The 19,584-nt window shown below is 38.4% G+C and overlaps 1 protein-coding gene across 3 annotated transcripts in view; it reads right to left on the bottom strand.

The window, feature by feature from the left end:
• The window catches only part of ZDHHC20 (zinc finger DHHC-type palmitoyltransferase 20), a 76,570-nt gene extending 58,079 nt beyond the window's left edge, over positions 1–18,491 (bottom strand). For 2 of the 3 annotated variants that reach the window (XM_037527343.2, XM_037527344.2), the window contains exon 1: positions 18,321–18,489. In XM_037527343.2, the coding sequence (XP_037383240.1) occupies positions 18,321–18,438 (118 nt within the window). In that variant the 5' untranslated portion in view covers positions 18,439–18,489. Of the gene's footprint in view, positions 1–18,320 lie in introns of all 3 variants that reach the window. The other variant, XM_037527345.2, reaches the window with a different exon arrangement.
• Positions 18,492–19,584: the final 1,093 nt, after the last annotated feature.

The following is a 19,584-nucleotide window of genomic DNA, read 5'->3' as shown; positions in this document are numbered from 1 at the left end:
CAACTAACTTTTTTCACATATGCTATTTAATTCTTGCTGCAGGAGGCCTTGATGCCCCAGGCAGATAAGACACTGGCAAGCAGCGAAGCTAAAGGGCCTCACACCGTGGGGCTGAAGGTAAAGGCGTGGGGCTGAAGATTCCTTGTGACTCACACCGTGGGGCTGAAGATCTAATATTCCTTCATTTTTTGTTCTTGGTCATAAAGAGAGACAAAATTTCTCAAAAAGTACATTAGGCTATAAATTATATGTATCAGCAGATTGCAAGCAATTGGCACAGAAAATTACCTGTTTAGGGGCCTCCCCGGTGGCGCAGCTGTTGAGCGCTGGGTTGCGAAGCTGCCCGCAGCCTCTGCAGCGTGGTTCGATCCCCGGCTGCTCCCCGGCCACCGGAGGAGGGTCCCACATGGCGCGCAGACCTCTCCTGCCGCCCGCTGCTCCCCTCAGCAGTGTACTTCAGTCCTTATGCCTGTTCTGCTCTCTGCTCTGGCTCTGGTGAATTCTCTCACCCTCCCGCGCTTCTGATTGTACCCAGTGCTTGTATAAATAAATAAATAAATAAATAAATCTTTTTAAAAAAAAAAAAAAAAAAAGAAATTAGTTACTACACAATTCGGCCCAATTAACAATGGGAGACAATTTATTGTATATATCTGACAAGCAATCTAGCATAACAATTATAGTAAATCCTTCTTTTGTTTTTTAGAAGTTTCCTTTTTATTTAGACGTTTCTTAGGAAAGTTTTTAAATGAAGTTAACTGTGTTAAGAAGTTTGTAGGTAGAAAAAGTTCTGATAGCTGAGCAGCAGCTGGTCTCCGGCTGAAGGTCATATGAATAGAATAGTCTTTTGATGCTTAGGCTTTAGCTGATAGGGATGTACTGGTGGCTATCCACTGTCTTAGGTAATTGTCTAGCTGAAATAATAAGTTTTAGTGTTAGGTTTGGTTTTTTTATCTATTAACCTTGAAGGCTACCGTCTAGCTGGGACCTGTAGGAGCCAGTAGTCTATGGGAATATAATACACTAATTGTTTCTGCTTTACACATGATCATGTATTTTTTTTTTATTACTAATAATGAATAAATAAAGACCTGCTGAGTTTCTCAGCAGAAGATACTAACACCTCACCAAGTGTCGGGTGTCTCCTCATTCTACCTCATCCCCTTCCCCTCAGCCCTTAAGTTTCAGCTCCTTACAAGTCGCCGAGGCTGTCTCATCCTTTCAGGAACCCCTGACATGGCATTTTGCCGGAGGCTGGTCCCCGGCAAATTCTCAATAATTTTACTGTACTTTGTAAGAGTATATATCTGTATCTGTACCCATGACAAACTATATTCTTTCTTGCTGTAATCCTCATTTACCTAGGTATAAGAAAACACATATTTAATGTCATATCAGTGTTTAAGTTGATATCTGTGACCATATGGTTTTCTAAAGCTCAGTCTTATTCTTTAGCAAATTGGTTTTATCGTAGATATTAATCAAGCTGTTCTGCTTTATTCAGGGATTTGGTGAGACTCAAAAGTAACACTATTACCAATGTCTTCCCAGATTCCATAAGACAGTGACTTTTTGAAGAGACCGGGTCAGATATCCTATGACATGTGCTACATTCTGTATTTGTTTCTTTTTGGTGCCATTAATTTCCTCTCCCCCAACCTCTTCTTCCTATAATTCTAATCAAAGTCTAAAGGCTTGAGTGTAATTCGTGGAGTGGGGGGTGGAGGGAGGATAGGTTAAACAACAATATAGTCTATCACCTCAAGAAAGACATTATTAGGTTTGTCCCTATTAGTGGCACTATATATAGGTAAGGTGGTGACCAGCAGATCAATTTTACTTCTTTGTAAAGGTACATTTTCCCTTTGACAATCACGAAATTTTTGTGGTGTAAAATCTTAGGAGTATGTGAATAGTTTCTTTCCCCAAACCTTTTCACCTCATGGTCTTAGCAGCAACTGATAATCCTTGCCTGAATCAACAATTTCATAGAATTAGATGATCACCATTAAAAAGCCTTGACTATCTATTCCTACATTTTTAAGCTGGCATTCTTCTGTAAAGAGCTTTCCCTCAACTGAGGTTGACTAAGAGTGATTCTAAAATAGCACAAAAAGTTAATTATGTCCCTTTAATTACCCATTTTCAGGGTAAAATGATATAAATTCAACTCCACCATCAGCAAATGAATTAGTTTTTGAATACCAAGAAGGAAATTTGTGGATTTATTTATTCAATGTCTTGTCAACTATATTCATTTCTTAAGTTTAAATCTTTAGCTAACAATACCTCTTTCAACTATATTCTCTTTCATCCCCATTAGTCTTTGAACACATCCTTTTAGCATAAGCCATTCCAAGCTCACTTTTCCATCACCAGGCCTGAAAATGGACTTTCTTCCAAGAGGCATTTGTTCCCTTTTTTTTTTTAATAGGCTATTTTATATAATTCTTACATCATTTTTTTCATTTTTGCACAATGTACGCATTTTCATTTTGGTTATACTCCCCATACAATTGCACCCTCCTTTATTTTGACCCTAATCCTTCCTGCCTTCCACCCGTAGTGTGTCTCTGGTGTTCCTATTCACCCTGTTTAGAAACCAAACTTTGAGGACCTTCCCTGGTGGCACAGGTGGTTGAGCGCAGCGCTGTGAAGCTGTCTGCAGCCTCTGCAGTGCCTTTTTGATCCCGGCTGGCCAGCAAGGGTCCCACATGGTGTGGCAGACCTCTCTTGCCTCACCCGCTGCTCCCCTCAGCAGTGTATTTCCTCAGTCTGCCTGTTCTGCTCCCCGCTCTGTCTCTGGTGAATCCTCTCACCCTCCCGTGCATCTGGCCTGTACCCCAGTTCTTATATAAATAAATAAATAAATCTTAAAAAAACAAAAAAACCCCACCAAGCTTTGAATACTAGAAGTCCTAAGAACTACAGAGTTTTATTGCTTTTTAGGTCCTTTGGTTTGACAAAGGAATATTATACAATTAGATTTACTTCAGAGTTAATTTCCAATTCCAGAAGATTCTATGGCTTTTTCTTAATTTACTTGGCATATTTGTATCTTTTTGTTTTTACAAAGAAAATTTTAGTTTCTAATTTATTCACTTAAGTTTATTCTAAAAGGTATGTAAGATATTTTAAAAACTGCATACTGAGCTTCCACGGTGGTGCAGTGGTTGAGCGCTGGGTTGCGAAGCTGCCTGCAGCCTCTGCAGCGCCAGTTCGATCCCCAGCTGCAGGGCGAGGGTCCCACATGGCGCGTAGACCTCTCCTGCCACCCGCTGCTCCCCTCAGCAGTGTACTTCGGTCCTTCTGCCTATTCTGCTCCCCACTCTGGCTCTGGTGAATTCTCTCACCCTCCCGCGCTTCCCACTGTACCCAGTGCTTGTACAAATAATCTTCAAAAAAAAAAAAACCAAAAAAAAAAACCAACCCCCTCCATACTAGTTTAAGATTTCTTTGCAGTCTTTTTCTTTTTTGTTTTGGCTTCAGACTATATCCCACTTACAACTACTATAGTCAAAGGCACTTGAAATAATTCTTTCCTCTCTCTGTGTAGTTATAATACCAATTTTATATAAAATTAATTCATGATTTCAAATGTTATAGTTTCTCCCCTGTGCTTTATTTTTTGGATATGTAAAAAATACAAATGGTTTAACAGTCACAAATTATATTAAAAGATACTCAGGGTTCTCATTTTTCATTCACTCACGTCAGGTAATCATTTTTATTAGTGTTTGTTTTAACCTTCTATTTCATTTAGCAAAATAAGCAAGTATGTATTTCTAATTTCGTCCTTCATATATCCTTGCCTACACTTTATTTTTTGTGACTTAGCATACCCTAGGAGCCACTACACATTAGTATACAGCCAATCGTTTGTTTTTTTAAGCACTGCACAGTATTCCATTGTGTGTGTTTTAGTAATACAATCAGGCTTTTATACATAGATGTTTGGATTGACTCCAATCTTCTGCTGTTCCAGTCTTCTGTGGTAATGATAACTTTATGCATGTTATTTATTTGTGGAAGTTTGTCTTTAGGGTATATTCCTAATAGTGGGATTACTAAACCAAAAGAAAATCTTTTCCTGAAATCCTGTTATAGGGTAAGGTTATATCATATTACACGCCTGTCAGTGAAGCAAGAACCTGCCTACTTCTGGTCTAACCAATGAAGTGTTTTCAAACTTTTGGAGTCACAGGGTAATTTTACTTGACATTTTTTTGTAAGTGAAGGCCCATATGTTTGTGAGCTATTCTCTTTTTTTTCCTGTGAACTGTTTATGTCACTTTTTCTGTTGGGCTTTCCTCTCTTACTGATTATAAGCTTACCCATACCTGTTTTCTTGTAGTACTTTAATATTTTTATTTTTTACATATAGATAGAGTACTTTTTGAAATGGCAGATCTCAGAGACAAGAAAAGTTACCAGATCAGACTGAAAAAGTTTGTGGTGCCAGAATGTAAGAAGTATTCAAAATGATGGAGACACACAAAAGGACACAGAAAACAAACTGAAAGTGCTTCTATGACCAAATCACACAATTTGCAAGATAAAATAAATGATAGGCTATAACACATGAAATAGAATGTGTGCATGCTACTGTGAAAGAACTAATGGAGAGGAGGGAAAATCTTTCAGTAGAATTCTATTAAATGTACAAGAAATCATGGAATTGGAAAAATCACTATTTGACAATAAACACAATAACAATTGTTACAAGCAAGAATCCTCAGTAGATGTAAAAAAATAAGTGCATGTAATCAGGTACAGATTTATAGTCTCAAGGTATTTCCCCATAAAGAAATGATCTAAGGTTGGATTCTCTGGAATCGTATGCAGTAATATGAATATAAGATATTTACTAGTGGCCAACTTATGTGAAAGGAAGCGGGAGGGAGCAGATAATGGCAGAAGGAGAAGTTGAACTGCAATGCAGACCTATCAAAGCCTTGGCCAGTAGCAGGGAACTCAGAAGCAGTTTGGCCCCTTCTCTTTCAGGCACTGGATATAGGCTAGTAAGGCCAATGACACTAAAAGAGCTCACCGCTGGAAGATGTCTGCTCACTTCATTTGTCACAGTTGAACAGCAAGTCCTTCCTTGAAGGGATATCTGTGTGATATATCTGAGTCTACAATCATAGCTATTAATTACAAAGAAAAACTGTATCTTGACAGAATGCGGAAACTTGACAGATACCATGTTAAATGATGTTCAAAGTAGTAGTCCCCCAAAAGGTACAATCAATGTCACAGCATCACTTTTGTGGTATCCCTGGTAAAAATACATACTCTGAATCTAATCATGAAGAAATATCACATAAATCTAAGATGTACAAAACAAGCCCATAATCTTTAAAAATGCCATTAAAGACAAAGTAAGATTGAAGAATGCTTCCGATAAGAGGACAGTAAAGAGATATGACAACTAATTGCTATGTGTGATGCTATGCTGGGTTGTGGAGCACAACAAGGGATTAGCGGGACAACTGGTGAAGTGGAATAATGCTTACTGATTAGAGACATAATTTATCAATGTTAATGTCCTGATTTTAATAACAATATTGAATATGTAAGCCAATGTCCTTCACCATAGCCTCAATGTCCTCTCAATATTCACGTTAAATCCTAACACCAAGGGGCCTCCCTGGTGGCGTAGGGGGTTAAGATGCAACCTAGGAAGCTGTCCACAACCTCTGCAGCACAAGTTCGATCCCCGGCGGGCCAGGGAGCTGCCCACATGGCGCAGAGACCTCTCCTGATTCGCCCGCTGCTCCCCTCAAAGTGGGTTTCAGTCAATCTGCCTGTTCTGTTCCCCACTCTGTCTCTGGCGAATCCTCTTACCCCTCACATCTCTGGCCTGTACCCCAGTTCCTGTATGCATAAATAAATAAATATTTAAAAATAAATCCTAACACCAAATGTGATGGTGATGGTATCTGGAGGTAAAGCCTTTGAGGGTGATGCCCTCATTAAGAGGATTAGTGTCCTTAATAAAAGAGACCCACATCAGAGAGACAACTCACTCCTTCCACCATGGGAGGATTCTGTGAAAACTCTGCCATTTGTAAGGCAGGAATTGGGCCCCTCACTAGATACCAAATCTGCTGACACCTTGATTTTGTACTTCCCAGATTCTAGAACTGTGAAAATAAACTTTTGTTTATAAACATCTAGCCTATGGCATTCTCTTATAGAAGCCTGAACAGACTAAGGCATTATTGTTCTTAGGAAATAAACTGAGGTATCTATAGGTAAAAGGACATTACCTCTGCAACTTATGCTCAAACATCAGAGAGACTGAATAAATGACAAAGCACATCTAGCAAATCATAACAGAGACTCTGATGAAGGATATATGAAAATCTTTGTACTATTTTTCACAAAACTTAAAAAGGATTTTCAAATATAAAGTTTAAAATATAAAAAGAAAAAATAAATTTTTACTCGTTTATAGTTTATCACAGAATATAGTGTGAGGTATGGACCCAATTTTATCTCTTACCAAATCAACTTTCCAGTTATTTCACCTTTTACTCTTTAAGATGCTACTTTTATCATATTCTAAATTTCTACAGTTACTGATAAAATTTGAGCACTCTGTTCTGTCCTGTTAACCAATATGTCTATCCATGTACCATACCATACAATTATTTTTACAATAGACTTTTTTGAGCAGTTTTAGGTTCACAGCAAAAAATTGAGAGTAGATAGAATTCTCATATAGCCTCCCCCACTGCCTTCACAGTTTTAATTATAGTGGCTTTGAGGTTTAAATCTGGTGGTACTTCATAATAATTAAAATAGCATAGTACTGAAACAAAAACAGACATACAGACCAATGGAATTGAACTGAAAACCCAGAAATAAAGCCACATGTATATGGTCAACTAATCTATGACAAAGGAGCAAAGTATGTGCACTGGAATAGGAGAGGTCTCATCAATAAATGGTGCTGGCGGGCCTCCCCTGGTGGTGCAGGTGGTTGAGCGCCATGCTGTAAAGCTGTCCACAGCCTCTGCAGTGCAGGTTCGATCCTGGCCAGCCAGCCGGAAAGGGTCCCACATGGCGTGGCAGACCTCTCTGGTTGCGCCCCCTGCTCCCCTCAGCAGCGTATTTCCTCAGTCTGCCTGTTCTGTTCCCTGCTCTGTCTCTGGTGAATCTTCTCACTCTCCCGCCCATCTGGCCTGTACCCCGGTTCTTGTATAAATAAATCTTTAAAATAAATAAATAAATGATGCTGGGAAAACTGGATTGCTATATGCAAAAGAATGAAACTAGACTACAACCTCATACTATACCAACTCAAAATGGATAAAGGGCTTGATTGTAATACCTGAAATCATAAAATATATAGAAGAAAACACAGGCAAAACACTTCATGGCATACATCTCATACATCTCAGAGACATCTTTTTTTTTTTTTTTTTTAAAGATTTACTTATTTATGCATACAAGAACTGGGGTACAGGCCAGAGATGTAGGGGGTGAGAGGATTCACCAGAGACAGAATGGGGGGCAGAACAGGTAGATCTACTGAAATACACTGCTGAGGGGAGCAGTGGGTGAGACAGGAGAGGTCTGCTGTGCCATGTGGGTAGCTCCCTGGCCAGGGATTGAACTTGTGCTGCAGAGGCTATGGATAGCTTCACAGTGCTGCGCTTTAAACCCTTGCACCACCAGGGAGGCCCTTCAGAAACATCTTTAAGGACTTATTCCCAGGAGCAAAGAAAATGAAGGAAAACAAACAACTGGGGCTACATCAAATTAAAAAGCTTCTGCACAGCAAAAGAGACAATAACCAAAGTGAAGAGACACCCTACAGATTGGAAGAAAATATCTGCACTCTATATAACTAATAAGGTACTGATATCAAAGACATACAAGGAGCTTACACAACTCAATAAAAACAAACTCAGTCAAAAAATGGGCAGAAGAACTAAAAAGACACTTTTCCAAAGAGGAAATGCAAATAGCCAACAAGCATATGAAAAAATGTTCATCACTTATAATCAAGAAAATGCAAATCAAAACCACAATGAGATACCACCTCACATATGTAAGAAGGGCCCATATTAAAAAAAAAAAAATTTGCAACAACAAATGCTGGCAAGGATGTGGAGAAAAAGGAACCTTCTCACAATGCTGATGGAATGCAAACTGGACCAACCACTATAGAAAGCTGTGTGGAGGATCCTCAAATTACTAAAAATGGATCTACCATATGACCCATCAAGTCCACTCCTAGGAATTCACCCAAGGGACACAAAAACATTAATTCAAAAGGAAACCTCTTTATTGTAGCACTATTTATAATAGCTAAGATATGGAAACAACCTAAATGCCCCAAAATAGATGACTGGATCAAGAAGATGTGGTCTCTATATGCAATGGAATATTACTCAGCAATCAAAAAAAAAATAAACTCATGCCATTCACAACAGCATGGATGAAGCTGGAAGGGATTATGCTCAGTGAAATAAGCCAGAAGGAAAAAGAAAAATATTGTACAGTATCACTTATAGGAGGAATATAGGGGAACTGAATAAAGTGTCAAAAAAAAAGAAAAAAATTGCCAGCAAATTATAGATCTGAGGTATATAACAGATAAGGGGGAGGAGAGGGATCAAAACAGGGGAGGGCAGTGTAAAAAGGTCTATGTAATGGTTCATGGGTGATATAGAGGTAGAAGATTCACAGGGACTACACCTGACGGGGGAAATCAAAAACTGTGCAAAAATAAACAATGTAAGAGAATGAAAAAGTTTGATAACAAATATTTAAAAATCTGGTGGCACATGCCTTCCTTATCCCTTTTTTCTTTCCTTATTTTAATTTTCAGGGATTTCCTGATTGTTCTTTCTTATTCACTTTTCCATATGACCTTTAGGAGCAACTTACGAAGGGTTAAGGAAAAAGAAAAAACTACTGGGTCTGGAATTCATTTATACATATAAAAAGTATACCAGTTATCCATAGAAAAAAATGGGAATCATAAATATCAGGAAGAAAAAAAAAATCAGTATGATTTCACACCAGTTACAGACACTATTTACAATTTGAGATATTGCTATTAGTGCCTTCAGGTGCTGATGGTATCCTTTCCATACAAATAGTTTAAAAAACTTCCTGAAAACTTCACATTTAATAAATTCATCTTTGTTTTTATATTTTGTTCAATTAGTATGTTAAAATTTACTCCTCCTGTTATTCCAACTGGGTGGGCAAAAATTCTCATTAGTAGCACAATGAAGCACTTGGCAGAGAAAAAAAGAGAACAGAAATACCTCAAAATTTATTTAAAAAAATAACATCTAGATTATAGATCTCTACTGACGAGATTAAGTAAAACTGGGTCCTGAGGGCTAGTTGCCCCCATCAGCACCATCAACACCCTAACTATCTGCAACATTTCCTGTGCCACAGTCTTAACAAAAAATTCATGTACCCAGCACTTGTTAAACCAGTACTTCGTAAGTGAGCAAAAAGAAACCACAAAGCAAAGGAATAAATAAGCTAGATTCCAGCTGCTAACTTCTGTAGACAGCTTGCTTGACTTCTGCCCTTTCTCCCTTGGAAAGTACTTTTATAAAACTGTGCTTTGCTTCTAACCTCTCAGTCTCTGTGGATTGCTCCACAACCCATTCTGAGCTAACCTAGACTCCTGCCCACTACATCATCCTCTTAGAGAAATCTATTCTCTATAATCACCTACTATTTCAGTTTTTTTATTATTATTATTAGGTTGTTTGACAACTTGGCTATTACAGATCATGCCGCAATGAATGAAAGGATGCCTATATCTTTTTGTAGCTACCTATCTGTGTAAGAATACATGCAACATATTTTAGTAATACCTAAATCTATGTTGCTTATGTGCTTAAAGAAATAGTGCAAGGTACTAAGTTCACAAAATCCCATATTGATGATGCAACAAACTCTTAATACACATAGTTCCAGACCTACCAGCAAAATAGGTGCATGTTTTGATTTTCAAAACACATGATCTTCAAATACAGTCAATTAAGATTTTTTTTTTTAATACTGAGAATATGTTCCTTCACTCACTAAAGAGTGTGTATTGGGGTAGGGGAAAGAAAGAACATTAGCTATAAGAACAAAATAATCAACTCCCAACAAAAAAGGGAAAGCAATAAAAAGTACAGTGTGGCTATTTAAATCTTTTCTTCACTCCCAATAAATTTGAAAGCATACTACTCTGCTAAGAATTTTACATTATTTTATAAGATAATCATTATGATCCCATATTATGGCATGGGAACATGTTCAAAGAGGTTAAATAATTTTTGAAGATCATTCAGTAAGTTTTAAATATAGCAAGGAAGCCAGTGTGGCAGTTGTATGGTCAGCAGTTTGGACTATAATCAGATGAGTTTTTTTTTTTTTTTTTTACTAGCTGCACTTAACTGGCAGCTCTGTTGGGGCAGGAGAGTCTAAGATGGCCTCACTCACGCATTTGGGATTTGGGCACCTAGCTCATCTTGGCTGATCTTGGCTGGGTCTCTCTTTTCATGTGCTCTAATACTGAACTCCCTCACATGGTAACCAGAATGTTTCAAAATAGATAAGGAAAAAGATGCATGCTGTCTTGAGGCCAGGGCTCCAAATCTCACACAGTACTTCTACCACATTCTACAGGCCAGAGCAAGTACTAGGTCAGCCCGGATTCACAGGCTAGGTAAACAGACTGCACCTCTTGAAGACAGGAGGCACAAATTATCATGGCCATGGTTTTCAATCTACTGTACAAAGCAGAGCTAATGCCGGTTTGAACAAAAACAGCTGCAGTGGTGGTAAGCAGCAGCCAGATTTTGGTATACTAATGACAGGATTTGGTAATTAATTGGATTTGGAATTTTTCATCCAAGGAACTGTAAGGATGAAGCTGTCATTTACTAACTAGCATAGGAAGAGTAGGTTCAGGAGAGAGGTAAGAAAAAAAGTAACCTCAAGAGTTTTGCTTTAGACATGTTAAGTCTGAGATACCTAATAGATATCTAAGCAGACAAGTCACGTAGACAGTTATTAGTCCCAAGTTCAACATGTTATGTCTTCCTTGCCATAAAGTGGAAGTGGCTAGAGGAAAAGGAAAGTTTCATTTGTATGACCAGGCCATAACATTCTTCTTTCAAGTACTCTGACTTGGTTTCTAGATTGTCCAGCACATTTTCCTTACTTATTTTGTAGCCTATAAGAAAGCAGAAAGGTTGAGTTTACATGGAAGAAAACATAAAGCTGTTTTTGTTCATTTGGGTTTGCTTTCTGGTATCAACAGAAACCTAACCAGGACAGATTAACTAACTAGAAGTCATATGAAAAAAAAAAAAAAAAAAAACCAACGGAAAAAAAGGTGGGTGGGGTTCGGAATAACTGTAGAATGCAAATAAAGAGTCCAGTGGGGCATTATAGCTCTGAAAAGGTAAGTAACATAAAAAATTACTAAAGCCCAGCATCTGATGACAAAATTGATTAAAAGACTTTAAAAAATCTAGTTCGCATCTTTTTTATTTAAAGATTTATTTATTTATGTATACAAGAACTGGGGTACAGGCCAGAGGTGCGGGGGGTGAGAGGATTCACCAGAGACAGAGTGGGGAACAGAACAGGCAGATTGATTGAAATACACTGCTGAGGGGAGAAGCAGGCGAGTCAGGAGAGGTCTGCTGCACCATGTGGGTAGCTCCCTGGCCAGGGATCGAATTCGTGTTGCAGTGGCTGCAGACAGCTTCAAAGGTTGCGTCTTAACCCCTTGCACCACCAGGGAGGCCCTAGTTAGCATCTTATCTTTTCCTATAAATTTGCCAACCATTGAGGATAAGATTAAGGGAGGCAGTTTCTTTTTATAACAATACCAGCATAATTTCAAAGAACTACTTTCATAATCCCAAACAAAGACTGCAGAAATAAGTAACATCAAGTAGTCTTTAACCCCAATGACTCCTGAAATATATTTGATAATTATAATTTAATTATCATTCTCTTTGTTCTAACATACAAAAGCATGATTCAAATGAATTTACAATAATGATTTTATTCAACAAATTGAAAGTAACTAGACTCTTTAGTGGATACAAAGATGAATCAGACCCAATCAAAACATAAACCTTTTAAGCAGGCATTTTCAAATACATAAATAAATGATATAATGAAGTACATAGTGTTTATATTTTAATTCAACACACAAATGACTTGAAATTACTAGAAATACATTCTTTTTTGCGGGATCGAACTGGCGCTGCAGAGGCTGTGGGCAGCCTCGCAACCCAGCGCTCAACCGCTGCGCCACCAGGGAGGCCCTAGAAATATATTCTTAAATGAAACTATTAAAACTCCAGTAAAAATGGGTTGGGGGTAGAAATAGGAATTACCCATAATTGGCCACAAGTGATCAGAGTAGGCTGACAGAAAGTTTTCGTGATTGCACAACTTGGCCTAAGTTTACTAAAAATTATTGCATTACTTAAATGAATGAATTTTATCACCTATAAATTATATCTTGATAAAATTGTTGTATTTTCAAAAGAAAAACTTTAAAGACATACAAAATCTGAAATAATTCAACCAAATGACTCGTATTACAATAAATGTTAAAGAAAACCCTCAGAAGAAAATGATACCAGATGAAAATATGGTATCCAATGAAATGAATGAAGAATACCAGAAATGGTAACTACATGGGTAAATATATATGGTTTGTTTTCTTATTTAAACCTTTAAAGAGATAACAGCTGGTTTAAACAAAATGACAATATAGTATAAGATTCGTATCATATAAAATGCATGATAACAGCATAAAAGTTGGAAGTGAAGAAATGGAAGAATGCTTTCATAAGGTACTACAGGTAAGTTAGTTTATCACTTATAGATAACAAGTTAACGATGCATACTATAAATTCTAAGGGAGATAATAGACAAATAACAGCATTACAGCTAAAAAACCAACAAAGAGAAAACTGAATCATAAAATAATTTCAAAATTTAAAAATCACTTAAAAATTGATTAAAAAGCAAGAGGAAAAGGGAACAAAGAACATGCAAGACAGATTTTAAAAAATGATAGAAATATCAATTATCACTTTTAAATGAGGTCAAAACACCTTATTTAAAAGGCAGAAAGTATATAGCATGGTGACTATAATTAATAATACTGTATTGTATATTTGTGAGTTGCTAACAGGCAAATGTTAAAAGTTCTCATCATAAGGGTAAAAAATGGTAATTGTGTGGTGATAGGTGTTACTTAGATTTATTGTGGTAATCATTTTGCAACAGACCCATATATTGAATCACCATGGATACACCTAAAACTAAAGTTATATGTCAATTATAATTCAATTTAGAAAAAAAGGACAGGGATTTTCAAATTAGTAAAAAAGTAAGACCTAGCTATATGTTACTTATCAAAAACACATAAAGAAGTTAGGTAAAAGGTCAAATGAAGACATAACATGCTAACACTAACCAAAAAGAGACATTACTATCTCACAAAGTAGATTTCAAAGCAAAAAAGTACCACCAAGAATAAGAAACATTTCATGACCTTTGATGAAGTGTCAATTCATCAGGAAGATACAACAATCCTCAACATTTCATGTACCTGAATACAGACCTGCAAAATACATGAAACAGAAAAACTGACAGAACTACAAGGATAGACAAATCCACAGTTATAGCCATAACTCTCTCACTAATTGATTAGAAAATTGTCAAGAAACATAAAACACTTATCACTATGAACCAACTTGTCTTACTGACATTTATGGAGCTTTATGACATAATGAAATACTCTACCCAGCAACAAACAGCATAATATACTGCTGGATACATAATAAATTTTTCTCAAGTACACATGAACACTTCCTAGACAGATCACTTTCTGAGTCATGAAACAAATGTAAATACATTTTAAAGGACTCAAAAAGGGGATGTTCTCTGACCTTTTTATTAGAAATAAAATCAGTAACAATACCTGGAAAACCTCCCCAATAGCTGCAAATTAAATGACATAGTTTTAAAGTAAAACATGGGTCAAAAATGAAATTAGGGAATAATTTTAATTGACTGAAAATGAAAATATAACATTAAAATTGATGGGATGTAAATACAGTAGTGTTTAGAGAAAAATTTGTAGACTAAACTAAGTGTTCAAATCAATGATTTCAGCTACCACATTAAGAAACTAGAAAAAGAATGAAGTACAAAGTAAAAGAAGAAAACAATGAAATAGAAAACAAACAAACAAAAAGAAAAAAAATCAATAAAATCAGAAGCTAGTTCCTTGGAAATCAACATTCTTGACTCAAAGGTGTTGTGATAGTATTCAGCAATCAAAAAAAATAAACTAATGCCATTCACAGCAACATGGATGAAGTTTGAAGGGATTATGCTCAGTGAAATAAGTCAGAAGGAAAAAGAAAAATACTGGATGGTTTCACTTATAGGAGGAATATAGGGGCACAAGAAAAAATAACAACCACCAAAAAAACCCACAACAAAACAAAAATAAACCATCAACTATAAATTAGAGATATTCTGCAGGGGAGGAGAAAAAGGGATCAAAATGAGGGTGGGAAGAGCACAAGGGACTATGGTGATAGTGCCCAGTTGAGTTGGTAGTAGAAATTCTAGGAGTACTACACCTGAGAAAAGAAAGCAAACATTGTAAGAAAAAAATAGATTTTAAAAAAGTGTTGTGACAGTGACTGATGTTTAAACTATTTTATCTCACTCTAAATTTGAAGAAATTATGAAGCTAAAGGAAGTTTATAAATATTTGAGGTTACAGTTCTCCACAAGTTTTTCTATGAAGAAAGATACAAGATTATCCATCTTTGGACAAACCAAACCACTCTTTCAGGCAACAGTTTTCTCAGAAGTAAAACAAAAGGACTAAATTAGATCATCTTCAAAAAACTGTCTAAGCTCTAAGGCTCTTTATATGTCAAGTAAGAGGTACATTTCTATCACTAATAGCCCTAAATGACCTGAATAAGAAGTTCTGACATAATCCTGGGAACTCAAATTAACACTTTCCTCAAAAGTAATTGACCAAAAAGGAAAAGTTAGTCCATCCCTAATGAAATTCAAATGTTTAACTATCAGCCTTGGGAGAAACTGAAGGTGAATTTCAGTTTAATTTAAAATCAAGGACTATTATTACTAATAATTTTAACTTTATTTTTCTGTTTATCACCTCTGTGAGAGGAACATCTTAGCTGATCATTTTTTTTGTTTGTTTTTTAAATACATATTTGATATTGTGCATATATATGTATTTTTTTTAAGATTTATTTTATTTATTTATACAAGCACTGGGTACAGCCAGAAGCGCAGAAGGGTGAGAGAATTCATCAGAGCCAGAGCGGGGAGCAGAACAGACAGATCAACTGATGAAGAAACACACTGCTGAGGGGAGCAGTGGGCGGCAGGAGAGGTCCGTTGCGCCACGTGGGACCCTCGCCAGTGGCCCGGATCCAACGGGCGCTGCAGAGGCTGCGGGCAGGTTCGCAGCCCAGTGCTCAACTGTAGCACCACCAGGGGAGGCCCTCAGATGGTCATTTGGATGCATCACTTCTTACTCAGTTTTGTTCTCAATATTACTATTCCCAGTAAAAGGAGTTTGTGTGTGTGTGTGTGTGTGTGTGTGTGTGAGAGAGAGAGAGAGAGAGAGAGAGAGAGAGAGAGGAAGAGAGAGATGAAGAGAGAGAGAGAAACACTATGGGATTACAAAATTAGGAAGTTATACAGGTCTCAAGCAATTTTTTTTTCAAATGTTCACTGTGAGCAAGGCATTCTTATTTAGGAATCTTCTGCTGCTACCTTTTAGGAGAAAATTACTTTCCTATAATTAGGTCATAGACAAAGAGTGAAAACTACCTTGAGTTTAGATTTGGAAAACCAGGTAGGTTAGTCTTGCATCGTAGTTAATTTTAACTACTCTGAAGCCAACCTCTCAAGTTCCAATTCTCATTATGACATTTACTGGATATAAGACCCCTGGTCCAATCATTTAACTTTATAGAGATTATTTTGAGGATCAAATAAACACATGTAAAGATGTAATTATTATCCTCCTGCCCCATTTTGTTTGATAAAGAATACCAGAAACTAAGAAATTCTATATATGTTATAAAGACAACACTTTGTCACACTTTAAGTGTCCATAGTTATATATCAATATATTTCAAACATGAAAACATAAATATATGTAAGTAATTTAAAGGATAGTTTTAGTAAGAGTTAGTAAGAGCTGATGTTCAACTACATAGCACAGTGAAAATGCAGACGTTTCAAAGATCTTCCTAAACTCAGATAATTTAGAAGTATTAAATATAGACTCTAAGATCTTTTACCATTGACTACTTTAAGATTCTACAATGGCTCTTAATTGTTGCATAGCTTTAACTTAATGAAATCCTGGTTCTCTAATTGAAGTGATCTTCTAAAAGGGCAACCACTTACTCCTCCCACCCTTCCCCATTGTGGACTAAACAATTACAATTTCACTGACCTTCACAGCTCACTAAAAGTTATCTGCAGAGTGTAAAGGTGTGAGTCATATTTCAATAGACATTCAACAACTGTGTGACTTAACCAAAGGAAATATTGCTCAGCCTCATTTCCTATATTCACAGAGAAGCCTACATTCAGAGATACTGAGAATTAAAGGAGAGAATGAATGAAATATCCCCTCATCCTGAATAGCACACCGCACATCTCAATTCATGCTCACTTCCCTTCATGTTTGACATCACTTTTTGATATTTTTCATGAAAACTATCTATAGGTTAAGCTGTATAATTTCACCGTATATGCACATTTTTAGCATTCCTTCAGAAATTTTACTTCAAAACCATTATTAGATCAGAATTAACTAAGGATTGCTATAACTTTTGAAATAAAGGATCACTTTACATTAAATATGATAAAGTATCATCATAAGCTAATGAGATTCCTATGATCATTATCACTTTCTGGAGGTAGCAGCAAGAAATGCCTAAATTTAATCAATTTTGATTCAAACATCATTTTGGCAAACATTTTGATCTCTAAAAGGATGAGACAGATTATTATTTAGAAATGTGTCTACTAGTAAGGATTATTTTCCTCAAAATTGAGTATTCTGTAAGTACAAAATAATGTCCTTAAAGGTTGACAATAGTCATTAAAAATCCTACCCTCCTCAAACCTTCTGGGCCAAAAAGCATTATCTTCCATTGAAGAACGTGGTTTTAACTATGTACTTATTTGAGAGCTGTAACTAATCGAGATTCTTCCACTTTCAAGTGAAGTGAGTGGTATAGCTTTATTTTTTTTTTTTTTACAGATAGTGTCTATCTTGATAGTTCTCTTTTTTCTTAAAGAATAAAAAGCGGTCCTTAGATAACTGTGGACTGAGTCTCGAGACTAAAATTGCTGCATACTCAACGTCTATGAACAATTAAGTCAGAACAATCAATACCGAAAACATAGTATAAGTCCCGAAACGTTTTAACTGATAACCACTTTCCTTCCATATTAAAGACAATCTACCCAAACCAGTATCTTAAATCCTGAAGAGTACTGCAATGTTACTCCCTACCTTCAAGGAATCAGGTGAGAAACCGGGTTCTAAGAAGTAAGGAGGAAAACGGAAGTAATGAAATCTAAAACGAGATCGCAAAATCTGAGGATGAAATATAAATCTCCATAATAAATTGTCAAGGAAAAAAATGGATATACACAGTTTCACTAGTTCCGTCTTAACTCGTTTTGTATGAATTAATTGCGTTCAGAAGTGAAATAAATGAACTTCAAAACGGGCCAAGTCCCACCAAAAATCAGAAGCTGGCGCTCATTTGTTTTTGGCTCAGCTGCCTTCAGGATACACGGAAAAATCCACCTGCCTCCCCCATCCCTGCAGCCGGCTCTGCGGGCAGCACGTTTTTCTTCTCTTGCTGTTTAGACAAAAAACAATCGAGGAGGAGGAGCAGATTTCTTTCTTCTAAAACACTGGCACAAGCAAAAAGAGGAGACACACACACAGACAACTTCCACGGGGCTCGGCCGTCCCTGTTTCAAGACCCTCCCTCGCAAGCACTCCTTTTCAAAAGAACCAGGCACCTGCCAGGGGAGCGCGCCCCGGGCCGCTATTCCTGCCTCTCTCCAACCAGACACTGGCCGCGAAGCCGCGAGCGGGCGAGGACCCGGAACCCTGGAGGCCTCGCCGCGGTGACCAAGCCTCGGGCGCCGCGGCCCGGGCGCCTCAGCGGGGCAGGCCGGTGGGGGCCCGCGCACTCCCGCCGCCCGGTACTCACACACGCACAGCTCCACCACGTACGCGTAGTAGGACCAGGCGACCACGAAGGTGATGAAGAGCACCGGCACCCAGCCCACGCTGCGCTGGCAGCAGCGCCAGAACGTCCACGGCGCCATGTTCGGCCGGCGACTGCAGCACCCGGCGCCCGGCGGTCGAAGGGAGCGCCAGGCCCCCGGTGGCGGGAACCCGGGCGGTCGGGTCGGCTCCTCTCGCCGGTACCCAGCTTCGAAGGCCCCGCCGGCCCGAGCCGAAGTCTGAGGCCCCTCTGTGTCCCCGCCCCTCACCTCGCCCCGCCAGGTCCCGCCCCCGCCCCTCATCCTGCGGTCCCCCACCCTCCACCGCCCCGCCCCCCCGCCCGCATTCGGCGTCGCGCCATAGGGGGCGGGGCTTCGTAGCCGGAGGGGGCGGCCCATGGAGGGGCGTGGCCTGTGTCGGGGGCCGCCCCCGGAGAATGGCGGTGCCTGCTGCTTAGGAACTGCAGGGCCGGGGCGCTAGCGGAAGGGAAGCAGGAAGTGAGGCTGGGGCGGGCCCCGAGGCGGAAGACATCGCCTCGGCACTTGAGAGGAACAGGGGACGGTTTCTGTGGACCGAGGACTGAGAGAGGAGACTCATGAAAATGTTTCCTTAGCTGAGTCGCGTACCGTGGAACTCGGGCAGAACTTGCCCTTCTGTGGACTATCGGACCCGGAGTAGTGAGGGTTCACATAGGGCTGGCCCAGGATGCAGGCGAGGGTATATTGTTAGGAGGCTGCCCCAGTATCCCGATGTGCTTCTCTGCTTAAGAACTCTTGTCATTTCAAATAATTTGCTACATGTTGGGGCAAACCACTCCAGATTTCGAAAATGGAACTCGTTAATGAACGATTTAGGATGAAAATCACAGTCTGTCACTTTGATTTAAACCCCAAATATGAGATTGATTTGTTTGAAAAGGAGCATCTGCCTTCTCACTACCCTTCAAATGATCACTGAAATTTTGAAAAATTATTTACAACTGGAGAAATCTTCCTACGCAGTGTCAGTAATTATAATAGAACCTAGAAGCATCACTGTGAAAACATCATAATATAAGGTCAGAAGCATTACCAGTAATTCCAAACCGCATTTCCCCTTACTATCATGCCCGTTTTGGTAGAATGAGATTTTAATTAGCTACTGACCACTAAGGTCTCCATGAAGGTCTCCTACCCCTTTTATAGTTGTGATTTAAAGGTACTGGAAGCAAATAATATGTAACTGCCGCACATTTCTAGTGCTAGAAA

The sequence above is a fragment of the Talpa occidentalis genome, unplaced genomic scaffold (assembly GCF_014898055.3).
Source record: "Talpa occidentalis isolate TD23 unplaced genomic scaffold, MPIMG_talOcc4v2.1 talOcc4.5, whole genome shotgun sequence".
Lineage (NCBI taxonomy): Eukaryota > Metazoa > Chordata > Mammalia > Eulipotyphla > Talpidae > Talpa > Talpa occidentalis.
Note: the sequence above shows the minus strand (reverse complement) of the source record. Positions and strands in the feature narration are given on the sequence as shown.